At 42.8% G+C, this 14,796-nt stretch overlaps 1 protein-coding gene across 2 annotated transcripts in view; it reads right to left on the bottom strand.

The window, feature by feature from the left end:
- Positions 1–3,482: 3,482 nt before the first annotated feature.
- Positions 3,483–14,796, bottom strand: part of LOC116806985 (zinc finger SWIM domain-containing protein 6) — a 294,044-nt gene continuing 282,730 nt past the window's right edge. For both annotated transcript variants that reach the window (XM_032744790.3, XM_072923078.1), the window contains exons 13-14: positions 7,307–7,388; positions 3,483–6,039 (exon numbers count right to left, since the gene is read on the bottom strand). In XM_032744790.3, the coding sequence (XP_032600681.1) occupies positions 5,177–6,039; positions 7,307–7,388 (945 nt within the window). In that variant the 3' untranslated portion in view covers positions 3,483–5,176. The remainder of the gene's footprint in view (positions 6,040–7,306; positions 7,389–14,796) is intronic.

The raw sequence follows: 14,796 nt of genomic DNA, 5'->3' as shown, positions 1-14,796 counted from the left end.
AACTAATAAAGGGAGAATGTTTGATTGACCATATTGGCCTGATCTGCGTTTGTCCAGTCCAGCTTTCCTGTCTAGTGAGGTCCCTGGCTTTGGTTTCATCCCTGTTATCCCGCTTTATTTTTGCTAAAGCAGAAGCATATTCTTATGGTCTAAGTCATACAAGTTTTTGCCACATCACAGATGTACGTGGTACTAAGTCTGGATTTCTAATTGTTATGTCATCTGAGAAGATAATCTCTGCCACTGCCACACTGCCATTTCTCACAGGCGTTGGATCCTTTGTTCTATGGTCTTCCACTGAGTCTGCTCCATATAGAAATCGTCTGCACACAGATATCTTTGTGCTACAGTTTCCAGGACCTGTGCCCAGAGGCTGTGAGGGTTAGCCCCCCTTATCATTCCTTGGTCAATGGCAGGATCATGTGATAGGGATCCCAAATGCCTTTCTTTAGTGCCATTTAGAATTGTAGCCTCGCTTGTACCATCTTAAAGATGGACTAACTAATTATAGATTTATCAGGTCATAGAGTGTAATCCTTTCTTAGGCCATGAAGGTCCTTCAGTGAAAAGGACTCAATATTGGTTTCTGACCTTGTGCTAGTTGCTTTGACTCCTGATTTTATGTCAGAAAGCACTGAGGGTCTTTCTCTATCATAATCATCATCATCTACTTGATCGGTCTTGTCTGTGCACTTTCCGCTTCTTGTGTTAGTAGCAATTGGTTGAGGTTTACTGTGGTTTAGCTGCTGGCTTAGGTTCACTGTCTGGTTTAGTTATTGGCTTCGTAACTGGGGTGTTGGTTATATCCTGAGTCACTGGGACAGTTGTTGATTTATCTCCCTGCCCCTCTTCCTCTGTCTGCTTACCTACAGAATCTAGCAGGGTGCAATAAGCATATGCCAGGGCCCAGCTTACTGCAATGTTCTTTTTCTCCTTAGGGTCATCATGGCACTTCTCTTTCAGGTATTTCCCCACCTCAGCTGGGTTCTGAGTTTGTTCACGTGGAAAGTCCCAGACGATAGGGTCAGAAAATTCCTTTAAGATTCGGCCCATATCCTCCCATTTCCCACACCACTCAGGATTTTCCACTCCTGGGTCTACTCCTGGGTCAGGGGTCTCATCAGCCCCTCTAGAAATCTCAGCCCTCATTCTAGCAAGACTGCAGACTTTATAGAGAAAGCTTACCAGATTAAACACCAGAAAGATGGTCTCTTTAACAGTCAGGGGAAACTGAAGATTCTCTAATAGGGAGGTAACAGATTCAGAGAAGAAGGGAAGCCAAACAAACTGGATGCATAACGATAACCATGAACCATACATACCTGGAACAGACTTTAGCACCTTTATAAAGTTCCTACAAGTCATTACCACCAAGCCCAGCCCAATAGCTCTTCTAGTCAGTGCCCTTCTACTGCAAAAACTACATATTAGGGACAATACCAAAGCTATTTTTGGATAAGAAAATAAACCTAAGGACCATAGAGATATTAAGACCTCAAAAAAACCTCGGGACCAGAAATACATGTAGGGCAAACACATGGTGTGAATTTGTCCCAGACTGAGAAACAAGATTTATTCTATTACCATCTGTGTAGCAGTTGTCTTCTGTTAAGTGAGCCGTTTTCCTTATCTCTTCCACAACCAATCCTCTCTCAGAGGAGACATCTGCTGATAATGGGCTATTGAATATCACTCCATGACTGATAAGATCTATAACATCCCATTGTGTGATGCTCCGCACAGAGGGAGGAGCCAAACATTCCTAACTGGATATAATCTTGAATTTCTGGAACACCAGCACGGCTTTTCCTGCACTGGATTTCCCAGTAGAATAGCTGCCTCTTCCACTGCAGGAAAACTACACCCCTTTTTTACTGGATCACTGCTCAAACAGAACCACACCTGCCACTCCAAGAGGACTGCAGCAATAATTCCCAATTGGACTGCTGCCAACACCCTGACTAACAGGGTGTCAGGTTGTATTCTGACTCTGTCAGTGTTGTTTTGGTTTCCTGCATTGTTTATTTATTTTTAAAAAATTTTCTTCCCTAATAAAGAACTGGTATTCCTGCTCCCATATTTTTGCCTGAGATTCCCCCTTAATTTCAAATTTATAACAATTCAGAGGGAAGGGATTTACATTTTTTTTTTTTTCATTTCAGGGGAGGGTCCTGCCTTCTTTAGCAGACACCTGTCTTTCCAAACCAAGACAGAACTGCACTGTGCAGCACCACTGAGGATATAAAGAGATTTCAATCAGTCATGAAAACAAGTCAAACTTTGATCAGTTCTGAAAGAAGAATAAGCCATTGTGCTTGTCAAAAGCAGGTGGCAACCATCAAGATCACATTTCATTGTAAAGCCTTTGTCTTCAAATAGGCTTCAGTTTTGCAATCTATATAATCCACAATATCCATAATACTGAATTATTTGTAAGAGGCAAAAAAAACCCCAACACCCACACAAATCCTTTTACAGAATGGAGCATCCTTCTCATTCCTTATTGTCTGTATCAGAAAATTATTCTAAGACAAAGTAATGAAGCAAACATGTCATGTGAATTCAATATTTGGAAGGCGTAGAAGTTACAGAAGCTACACAATGTTAGTACTACCAGGTCAGGACAACTCAGTTGTTAGCAAGGCTTGGTAAAGACTCATATATTTACATGACAAGTTGTGCAAAGATTCAGGTCTTTTCCTCATTAATCTTCCAGTGACATAAATGTCACTGTTATAATTCATGGGTACATTGGCACCTCTGATAGTTGTGTGCTGCATGCTAATTCTGTTTTCAAATGAAGATACTAAAAAAAAGAAAGTGAAGGTGTTTAGATCATATAGCCAAATATGGCATCATATAACATACCTGAGATGATGAAGATCTTGGTAAAGCAGATCACTCCTCTTCAATTTTCAACCATTCTGTATGGCATGATTCACTAAGGGCTGGAAAACTTACACACATCTTGCAGAGCAGACTCCAAAAACGCAGAAATTATGTCTGTTAGTTGGTGAGCAAGAACTCCATGCTGAGTGGAGTGAGTTGCACTGTTCAGAATACACAAAATGCTTTATAAAATCCAAAGAACAGCAAGAACTGTCCTTGTATATATCTGCAGCACATGTCAACTTTCATAGTCACCCAAATAATCCACTGAGTGGAAACATGCTCCCACACACTCTTCCATTCCACCAGGGCAATATGTAAAGGCTTATAGTTCATTGTATAGACCACACATCTTTAATTGCAGTCAGCATTTGGTCCCTGTGATGCACCAAGCCTTCCTGCATGAGCAAAGAAGCTGTTGTGATTGTGAACACTACTGTTCCTCAGCAGATTTTTTGAGGAACAAAGCACTTCTTTCTTGGTTATATTGCTTCTCACCATAAGGCATCAAAGTTGCAAGCTGGGCTTTTAAGATCTATGAACTTTCCATACATAATTTAACACCAGCAACAGACACCATAATGGAGGCAGAATCAACTTTCAAAAAACTAATTTTAATCAAAACAAAAAAAATTTGTTATCAGTAACAAGTTTATAAAACAGTGTGATTTAGTTACATAAATAAATTGATATCATTGTATCAAATCTTAATTTCAACTTCATGAGCATGTTTACATGGGTAATGAAGTACAACCTTTTTACCTATTACAATAAATAAAATTGAGAGCATGAAATAGTTTTTCTAAACAAAAATACCTACAAACATACCTCTAGCATGTTCTCTAATGAAGGGAACAATAGACACTGGACAACTTTTGCACCAAAACAAAATCTGTTTTTAAAAGCACAAGGATACAGAACCATCAGCTAAAGCAAAGGCATGATACTGTAATCGAAGTTGGTATTTAATAATATAAAGAACGGTTTGGTAGTTAGATCTCCAGTTCGGTTAATTTAAAGCATTAAGACAAGGCAAGATAGAAGGCTGCTTTTGTTTGAGCAGTTCTAGAGAAAAAATATATTAGAAAAATGAACGGAAAAGTAGAACAGTCATACCTACATAACTTTCTGTCCTGCACAGTCAAAATACATATGCAGAATATATATAATATATATATATATTTGTGCACAAAGGTTAGCTTATTTTTAGCTCACTGCAAAGGCGTAATGTATCATGTCAATAATTTTGCATTTTTTGTCAAAAATTATGTTTCTTTAAGTTTTCCAGGCTAGGAGGCACAAACCCCAATTCTGGCATACTGTATTCTTAATGCTAAGGCTTGCTGCTCTGGCTGTGTATTTTTTGTTATCCCTCTTTACTGTAGTGCCTGTTACAAGTATGTTTTTATGTGTGTATACATATATATATACACACACATATATAAAACTTCCCCAGTAGGTATCATTCCAACCATGCAATACAAAAGATGGCTCTGAATAGATGCCTAGCATATAGTTCACCACCTGAGCCAACCCAGCCAACCCTGAAGCAAGGCGCACTTTAGTCCTTCAGATAGTTTTTCTTTAAAACCAAGCTACTGCAGCTTCAAGTATTTTGCATTACATAGATTTGAATTTTTTTATAAATTAATGTTAGATTTTTTCAATAATCAGACATATACTATAATATATATACAGTACAATAAATGCTCTCATACTTTAAAAAATTTATTTTGATAAATCCCTGAGAATGTATGTTGACAGTTGCTAAGTTTCCACATGCATAAGCATTGTGTGCCATGCTTCTGGATGAAGAGCACTGCAAAGCCACATGATCAGCCTTTTAACTACTAGTATTTCATTTGTTGGTTTCTTTAAATATATTGAAATATAATGATGAGTTACAAAGGAGTAAAGCTGAATCCATTTGAGGTACTTATCACAGGATGGAGGTGCTTTGTTTGCTTTTTTAAAGCCATTGCAATATACGTTTTGTTTTTGAGGCTGTGAACATATACAGAAAGAACAGGAGAGTGATGTGGACTTTTGCCACTTGACAACATATACTCAGTGTAAACCAAACCTTTTTTTAACCTTTCTCTCACACAAAACAGAAAAAAGGAAAAAAATTTAAACACACAAACTTTCACAACATGACAGTTTAGTTTTCAAACTCAGTATAACTATACACATATAATACCAGTGTGGCTTTGTTTCTTTAAGTTCAAAAAGATACAAAGGCAGGCTCAAGTAACACCAAACCACCTCCTTCCTTCACTTATTTTCATCAACCAAACCGCTCACGAACCAACATCATGAGTTTCTTTTTGCCTTTGTAGATTTGTTTTAGGTTATCAATAAACTGTGTAAACTGTATGTGTCCATCATGAGCCATTAAGAAGGTCTCTCGGGCCTTGCTGAGGAACTCTATAAACTCACTATAGTGTCGTGGGCTGATGTGAGTGAGACGTGAATGAGTTGTATTAATGTAAGCTCCGATTGTGGCATCTAAGAGTTGTCTTAAAGGGGCTTTGTCCAGTGACATGAGCTTACCAGAATTCCTCCTTCCATGGAGTCCCACCATGCCAGGAGTGGTCAAAGTACATCTGCGCAAAATATCTGACAGTACTGTAGCACACTTGACACTTTTGACCACCAGAGGTATTATAGCTGCTAGCTCATTTTTCCCAAGAGAATGGCTGAGCGCACATGCCCAGAGAACATCATTAATGGCAGGGTGTGTGTCCTGATTGTAACTCAAATTGAGATGCGTTATGGCCAAAGTGGCTAGCTTATAGGCCCGCATAGGGTAACCACGGTGCTCCATGTATCGTGCTATAGTAAAAAGTTGTGAGTAGCTCATGCTGGTTGTAGCAGCATCCTGAACAATTTGGTAAGCGGTCTCAAAAGTTATGTGATCTTTTTCACACAGAGTCAGTGCAGAGAGGGCACAGTTTTGAGGATCCTTCATGGCACACTGTAGAGCAAGTGTTCTAGCACTGCTGGCCAGCTTCTCCTGCTGATGACAGTCCAGATGCAGACGGACAATGGTGCTGTTGGACATCACTGTTGTAGCAACAATACTAGTGGCTTCTGTTGGAGTGAAAAGTGTAAACCAGTTTTGCATTATACTATCCAGTGCATAAACACCTGGGGAGAGAAAGAAAGGATTAGGCACAATTGACAAAACCTAGCAGATATAGATGTTCAGCAAAAGATTATATTCAAAGTTCTAAGAGGTTGCCAGTACACTGAAGGAGACTAGCTTCAGCAAGAAAAGCTAAACCAGATAACATGTCTGAAAAAGGGGATTAAAACAAAGGCTGTGTACACTCTGTAGCAATCGCTGAAATGCAGATAACAAAAAATCCTGCAAGGTAAGCTTTTATATCCCAGTGAGAAAATTGAGCTGTTTTACTTGTTATCTAAGACAATTTGTATAACAAGTCCTGGCTCATTTGGTCTTATATCACTCAAAAGCAGCCCTCACACCAAACACTTAAAACGCAATTTTAACTTCTTTTCTTAATGTGCATCTCACGGCACAGCGCATGCACAAAAGAATATGAAAGCATGCCAAATGTCTCATTTAATAGAAGACCATGGCATTTAATACTAAGCACAATTTTAAAAGAAATAAAATTTAAAATCCTAACTTCTACCCTCTCCCAATAAGCTTTTCAGATACATCTTGTATTGAATTGATATACACTTGAACATAAAGATTTTTATTAGGGAAATACTCTGAGCAATATTGTAGAAAGTCTTGGGTTATGTTAATGTTTGGTTTGCTTTCCAGTGCAGATGAGAGGCCTGCACAATGTCATAGCCACATAAAAAAGAAGCATTACACTCTAAGCTTGGATTTACAAAGGGGCTTAAAAAATGAAACCAAGAAAGCAAACAATGTGAACAATGAGATTTTCATGAGATCTTGTCTGCCATACAGTGGAATGCAACCTCAGCATTTTATTCACCTGTTTTTTGGTTCATCTTCCCCACTGCTGATAAGAGTGCTCTCACCAGTCTTTTGGAGCCTCACCCTTCAGAGCAAGCAAAGTTGTAGCATAGTGTAACATCCCATAACCACTACCCCTTTCTTTGCTGCAGCCTCAAACCCAAACCCAACATGGAGGGAAGAAGGGGAAATCTGGGTTATGGATGTCCCTATCTTGAAGGGGAAAGAAGTTACACTTCATTAGTCAAGTATTGTCTCACTTGGCCTGTGCCTATTCTATTACATGCTCAAAAAGCCCACTCATCACTGACATAATTATTGTCTTCTAAAAAAGGGATTTTAAAGAGAAACAGAAGGTGTGAGATATTTGCAGAGCCTGAGTGTTGACAAACAAGATCAAGCCCTCTAAGATTAGCTGACAAAAATACAGGGGACCTTGAGAAGCATCTCAGAACATACCTATTTCTGTTGCACATGTTACCAACCACCTCACCATTTCCCGTCGTCGCCAATTCAATGTTGACAGTGTCATCCGCATCACCTATTAAAGCAACACAAAGTACAAATTCATCCTATTGGAAAACCAAGACAATATACCAACAACCAGGGATTTAAGTGACTCAAATACACTGAGGTTCAAAATGGCAGCCTCTTTCCTTCTCCGCTCTGTTACCTCTTTTTAGCTGATATGTCAAAAGACTTGATAAATACTACTCAGCTGTCTTAGAATAGCATACAGAGAGTAATTCCAACTGCAGGTCCTTCTAGGCTAGATGAGAAACACTGTTTTATTTGAGGGGAAGAAAAAAAACCAAACAAAACCATCACCATCCCACAAAAAAAGCCTTCCTGTCCCCAACCAACAACAAAGCAGAATTATTCAATTATTCAAATTAAATAATCCTGTGTGTCCTCCCTCTATGTATATAAATCTTTAAAGTGGGAACATGTCAACTCCTGTTGGGCAATCTAACCAATCAGATTTTTCCCCATCTGCATTTTTTGGTCATTTGCTTCAACAATACATACAGGAATCAGAGTGTACTGTGATTTGACTGGCTGCTTATGCTGCAAAGATAGATATATACACACTTCCAGATATATCCCAGTATTCTGGAACACAAATTATATTTTCCTCTATACTTCCAGTTGAAGGCAGCAACACTGGAAGAAACAGACAGGTTGTCCTAGGGTGACTGTTATGGTGTTTGTATCTCCAATCGTGTGTTCTGTTTACGTTTGATATTATGTTCTGTGCTTTCAGAACTGACTCTGAAAGTGAAGGTTTGTTTTGCTGTGTTATCATCTGGTTCACCTCCCCCCATGTCTGCTGGAAAGCTAGAAAAGGCTAGGGCTGGCTGGCTGGCTTTGCTTTGCTTGCTTGCTTGGCTTGCTTGCTTTGCTTGCTTGCTTGCTTGGCTTGCTTGCTTTGCCTGCTTTCTTGCTTTGCTTCCTAGTTAGGTTAAGCAGTCCAATTCTTTCCCTGGACTGTTGCTTTTTTCCCTTCCTCTTTCTGAATATCATCCAGCCTGCTCTGGACTGGGATCTGGGAAACACCAAGGAACACCAGGAGCCTGCATTTGGTGATCTGCAGCAGCCATCCCCAGTGCTGGAGAGCAATCCCCAGCGTCCAGACCCGGGCGACCACTCCCAGGAAAGACCTTCTGGATTTGTTCAGCTCTTCAGAGGGGTGAAAGAGTTTTGTTGTCATCTTGTGTTGTTAATTGTTTTGGTGCTGGGGAGTGCTTTGTTGTTGAATAAACAGGTTCTTTTCCACTTCTCTCTCAGAGGGAATTTTTCCCTGAACCAGGTGGGTGGAGAGGGGCCGTGGGGGTTTATTTCCTGGGTTTTCCCCAAATTTGCCCTAAACTAGGACAAATATTTTGGCGCCCAACTCGGGGCTCGAGAGAGTGGAAAAAACCCTGTTGTAATCATATTTTTGTTCCAATTATTTTGTGTGGGTATGGAGCAGTTACTGGTTATGTTGTTTGAATTAATATTGTCTCTTGGGGTGAAGGCCTGCATGTGTCTCTGGTCCCTAGGGGTTTTTCAGATCTTAATCCCCCTGTGGTCCCTAGGTTTATTTTTTTATCCAGGAATAGCTCCGGTATTGTCCCTAATACGTAGGTTTTGCAGTAGAAGGGCACTGACCAGAATATCCATCGTGCTGTGCTTGGGTGTAATAGCTTCCAGAGGGTTTATAAAGGTGCTGAGGTCTGTTCCTGGAATGTATGGTTCATGGTTATGGTTGTACAGCCAGTTTGTTAGAGGGGAAGTAGGGGATGAGGCTTTTCAGCCTTTGCTTTCCTTCTTCTCCTCTGAATTTGTTACCTCCCTATTAGAGAATGTTCAGTTTCCCCTGACTGTTAAGGAGACCATCTTCCTGGTGTTTAATCTAGTAAGCTTTCTCTATACAGTCTGCAGTCTCTCTAGAACGAGGGCTGAGATTTCTAGAGGGGCTGATGAGACCTCTGACCCAGGAGTAGACCCAGGTGTGAAAATCCTGAGTGGTGTGGGAAATGGGAGGAGATGGGCCAAATTTTAAAGGAATTTTCTGACCCTATAGCCTGGGACTTTCCTAGTGAACAAATTCAGAATCCGGCTGAGGTGGCGAAGTACTTGAAAGAGAAGTGCCATGATAACTCTAAGGAGAAAAAGATCATTGCAGTGAGCTGGGCCCTGGCATATGCTTATCGCACCCTGCTAGATACTGTAGGGCAGCAGACAGAGGAAGGGGGGCAGGGAGATAAATCAGCAGCTATCCCAGTCACTCAGGCTGCAGCCAACACCCCCGGCTCAAAGCTAGCAGCTGAACCAGACTCAGCAGCCAAGCCTCAACCAATGGCTGTTGCTACTAGCACAAGAAGTGGGAAGCGCACAGAAAAGACCAATCGACCAGTGGATGATGACGATGATGATGATAATGCAGGAGAGGGACCCTCAGTGCCTGCTGACATAAAATCAGAAGTCAAAGCAACTGGTACAAGATCAGAGGCCAATACTGAGTCCTTTTCCCTAAAGGACCTTCGTGGCCTGAGGAAGGATTATACCCGACGACCTGATGAGTCTGTAATTAGTTGGTTGGTCCGTCTTTGGGATGCTGCAGGTGAGGCTACAATTCTGGATGGTACTGAGGCAAGACATTTGGGATCCCTGTCACATGATCCTGTTATTGATCAAGGAATGATGAGGGGGGCTAACCCTCACAGCCTCTGGGCACGGGTTCTGGAAAGTGTAGCACAAAGATACCTGTGTGCAGATGATCTTTATATGCAGCAAACCCAGTGGAAGACTATAGAACAAGGGATCCAACGTCTGAGAGAAATGGCAGTGGCAGAGATTATCTTCTCAGATGAAATAACAACTAGGAATCCAGACTTGGTACCATGTACATCTGTGATGTGGCGAAAACTTGTACGGCTTGGGCCACATGACTACGCTTCTGCCTTAGCAATAATGAAGCAAGATGAGAGGGATGAGACTGTGCTCGAAATGGCAAGGAAACTCCGAGCATATGCAGATGCTGTACATGGCCCAACCCATGCCAGAATTGCAGCAGTGGAAACACGTCTGCAGAAATTAGAAGATAAGATAGAGGAGAATCATAAGAGACTCAGGGAGGAGATAAAGGAGGACCTTCTCCAAATCTCAGCAGTACAGATCAGAGGTTCTGGTATCCAACGTAGACATTCCTCAGATGGTGAGAGAAGGTACACCCCACGAACTGAGCTGTGGTTCTTCCTGCGCGATTGCGGAGAAAACAGGAGGAAATGGGATGGAAAACCTACTGGTGCTCTGGCACAACGGGTGCATGAAGTGAAGGAAGGTAAGACTCAGAGAAGGAAATCTTGGCCGCCTAGGAGGGAGTCCAGGCCGCCTCAGAGGTGATTGGCACAGAAGCACAACTCCTCCTGGCACCCCGACTACCGGTGCTGGGGTGGATGTTCAGAGGAAAGGTTCCCTCCACCCACCATGCCACCAGTGCTACATGGAGCAAGTGGATTGCTCTCATTACGCAGCGTGCCCATATTGGTAAGCTGAATCGCCCTGGGATTTTGGAAGTAATTACAAATTGGCCCGAAGGTGAAAGTTTTGGTGTCGCAGATGAAGAAGAAGAACCAGTGACACGGGCTGAAGAAGCTCCACCATATAACCAACTGCCAGCAGAGGAAACACACTATGCTCTCTTCACTGACGGTTCCTGTCGCATCGTAGGGATGAATCGGAAGTGGAAAGCAGCTGTATGGAGTCCCACACGACGGGTTGCAGAGGCCACTGAAGGAGAAGGTGGATCAAGCCAGTTTGCTGAACTCAAAGCCGTTCAACTGGCCCTAGACATTGCAGAAAGGGAGAAGTGGCCAAAGCTCTACCTCTACACTGATTCATGGATGGTAGCCAATGCTCTGTGGGGGTGGCTAGAGAGGTGGAAAGAAGCTAACTGGCAGCGTAGAGGAAAACCAATTTGGGCTGCTGAAGAGTGGAAAGATATCGCTACCCGGGTAGAGAAGCTACCTGTGAAGGTTCGCCATGTAGATGCCCATGTCCCCAGAAGCAGAGCTAATGAAGAGCAGCAAAACAATCAGCAGGTAGATCAGGCTGCGAAGATAGGGGTATCAAAGATAGACCTCGACTGGGAACACAAGGGAGAGTTGTTCCTAGCACGATGGGCCCATGATGCCTCAGGCCATCAGGGTAGAGATGCCACTTATAAGTGGGCACGAGACCGAGGGGTGGATCTAACCATGGACAGTATTTCTCAGGTTATCCATGACTGTGAGACATGCGCTACCATCAAACAGGCCAAGCGGGTGAAGCCCCTGTGGTATGGTGGGCGGTGGTCCAAGTACAAGTATGGGGAGGCCTGGCAGATTGACTACATCACACTGCCCCAGACACGCCAAGGCAAGCGCTACGTGCTCACAATGGTAGAAGCCACCACTGGATGGTTGGAAACCTACCCTGTGTCTCATGCTACAGCCCGTAACACCATCCTGGGCCTTGAAAAGCAGGTCCTTTGGAGGCATGGTACCCCTGAGAGGATTGAGTCAGACAATGGGACTCATTTCAAGAACAGCCTTATCAACACCTGGGCTAGGGAACATGGCATTGAGTGGGTGTACCACATCCCCTACCATGCACCAGCTGCAGGCAAAGTGGAGAGGTACAATGGACTGTTAAAAACCACCTTAAAAGCATTGGGTGGGGGATCTTTCAAAAATTGGGAGCAACATTTAGCAAAGGCCACCTGGTTAGTTAACAGCCGAGGTTCCACCAATCGAGCAGGTCCTGCCCAGTCTGAGCCCCTGAATATAGTAGACGGAGATAAAATCCTAGTGGCACATGTCAGAGGTTTGTTAGGGAAATCAGTGTGGATCAATCCTGCCTCGAGTACAGACAAACCCATTTGTGGGATTGTCTTTGCTCAGGGACCAGGTTGTACATGGTGGATAATGCAGAGAGATGGAACAACACGATGTGTACCTCAGGGAGATCTGATTGTGGGGTGAAACTATTGTGCAAATATCACTGTTTGCTGGATGTTACTGTCAATGTCTGTGCATGAAAACACACAGACATGAGAAAGAAGGTATGAGTAAGTGAAAGATACAAGTTTTAACTTGATGGAGTTTTTACATGATGTTGAAGATATGGAGATAAGGGGTGGAATGTCCGAGGGTGACTGTTATGGTGTTTGTATCTCCAATCGTGTGTTCTGTTTACGTTTGATATTATGTTCTGTGCTTTCAGAACTGACTCTGAAAGTGAAGGTTTGTTTTGCTGTGTTATCATCTGGTTCACCTCCCCCCATGTCTGCTGGAAAGCTAGAAAAGGCTAGGGCTGGCTGGCTGGCTTTGCTTTGCTTGCTTGCTTGGCTTGCTTGCTTTGCCTGCTTTCTTGCTTTGCTTCCTAGTTAGGTTAAGCAGTCCAATTCTTTCCCTGGACTGTTGCTTTTTTCCCTTCCTCTTTCTGAATATCATCCAGCCTGCTCTGGACTGGGATCTGGGAAACACCAAGGAACACCAGGAGCCTGCATTTGGTGATCTGCAGCAGCCATCCCCAGTGCTGGAGAGCAATCCCCAGCGTCCAGACCCGGGCGACCACTCCCAGGAAAGACCTTCTGGATTTGTTCAGCTCTTCAGAGGGGTGAAAGAGTTTTGTTGTCATCTTGTGTTGTTAATTGTTTTGGTGCTGGGGAGTGCTTTGTTGTTGAATAAACAGGTTCTTTTCCACTTCTCTCTCAGAGGGAATTTTTCCCTGAACCAGGTGGGTGGAGAGGGGCCGTGGGGGTTTATTTCCTGGGTTTTCCCCAAATTTGCCCTAAACTAGGACACAGGTCCAGTCTATTAATATGCCCTCTGCATCGAGGTGTATTGTGAAGTGTGGGAACAGTACCAGACACCTGGCATCTTAACCAAGATTAGAACAAGAGAATATTAACGCTAAAGGCTCTGCTAATTTATGTGTTTGCTGAGAATGCTGTGAAAAAATTACTTTGGCGGAAGACCACCATATGAGTGTGTAATTTACTGTGATTGAAAACAATCACATGCACGCAATGCTTGAGACATGTTTTGTATGTTACAATATTAGCAGAGGCCCTGAGGACCAATCAGAAGGAAGTTGGTTATCTGTAACAAAATTAAAATAAAAGGGAGCTTGCATGGGAAAGAGACAGACAAGAACAGAAAAACAACACCTAGAGCAGACCTCAAAGCTATAACACTGTATCAGTATGTTTTCTCATCGCTGCCATCTTGATATTGACATTTTGATTTTTTAATATTTAGATTATTTCTTACATTTAGATTTTTCTTTGCATTTGATGTCATCACCAACAGTGAAGACCTGTCTCTGAAGAACAGCCATGAGCAGGTTGAAAGCCTGTAGGTAAGGACCAGAGATCAAGGCAACAAAGAGAACATTGTGGTTTGTGTCTACTACAGGCCACCTGATCAAGGGGAGCCTATTGACAACGACTTCTTGCTCCAGCTACAGGAGACATTGCACTTGCAAGCTCTCATCCTCCTGGGGGACTTCAACCACACCAACATCTGCTGAGAAAGTAACATGGCAAGCTATAGGCCATCTAGGAGACTCCTGGAATGCATGGAGGACAACTTATTGAGCCAGGTAATAGATAGCCCTACCAGAGAGGATATGTTACTACATCTGTTGGTCACCAATGCGAGTTAATCAGGGATGTCAAGATTGGAGGCAGCCTAGGCTGCAGTGATCACACATTGGTGGAGTTTGCAGTCCTGAGGGATATTGGTCAGGTAAGGAGTAAAGTTAAGCCCCTGAACTTTGGGGAAGCAAGCTTCCAGCTCTTAAGGGAGATAGTCAAAGAGATTCCTTGGAAGACCACCCTCAGGGACAAGGGAATGGAACAGAACTGGCAGATCTGTAAGGAAGCTTTCCATAAAGCACAAGAGCTAACAATTCACAGGATCAAGAAACCAGGCAAAGAAGACAGGAGACTGGTATGTCTGAATAGGGACCTGCTGATCAAAATAAAGGGAAAGAAGCAAATGGACAGGCATACAGTGATGGAAAACTGGTGACAACAGATGATGAGGTACTCAAAAACTTTTTTGCCTCAGTCTTCAATATCTCTCAAGTGGATGGACAGCAGGAAAGGGACTGGGGGAGCAAAGTCCCTCCCACTGTAAGTAAAGATCAGGTTTATGACCACCTGAGGAACCTGAATGTGCAAAAGTATATGGGACCTGATGAGATGCATTCCAGAGTCTTGAGAAAATTGGCTGATTTAGTTGCCAAGCCACTCTCCATGAAATTTGAGAAGTTGTGACAGTCAAGTGAAGTCCCAGGTGACTGGAAAAAAGGAAACACTGCACCCATCTTTAAAAAGGGTAGAAAGGAGGACCCTGGGAACTACCACCCTGTCAGCCTCACCTCTGTGCCTGGGAAGATTCCAGAACAGATCCTCC

Source organism: Taeniopygia guttata, chromosome W (genome assembly GCF_048771995.1).
Source record: "Taeniopygia guttata chromosome W, bTaeGut7.mat, whole genome shotgun sequence".
Lineage (NCBI taxonomy): Eukaryota > Metazoa > Chordata > Aves > Passeriformes > Estrildidae > Taeniopygia > Taeniopygia guttata.
Note: the sequence above shows the minus strand (reverse complement) of the source record. Positions and strands in the feature narration are given on the sequence as shown.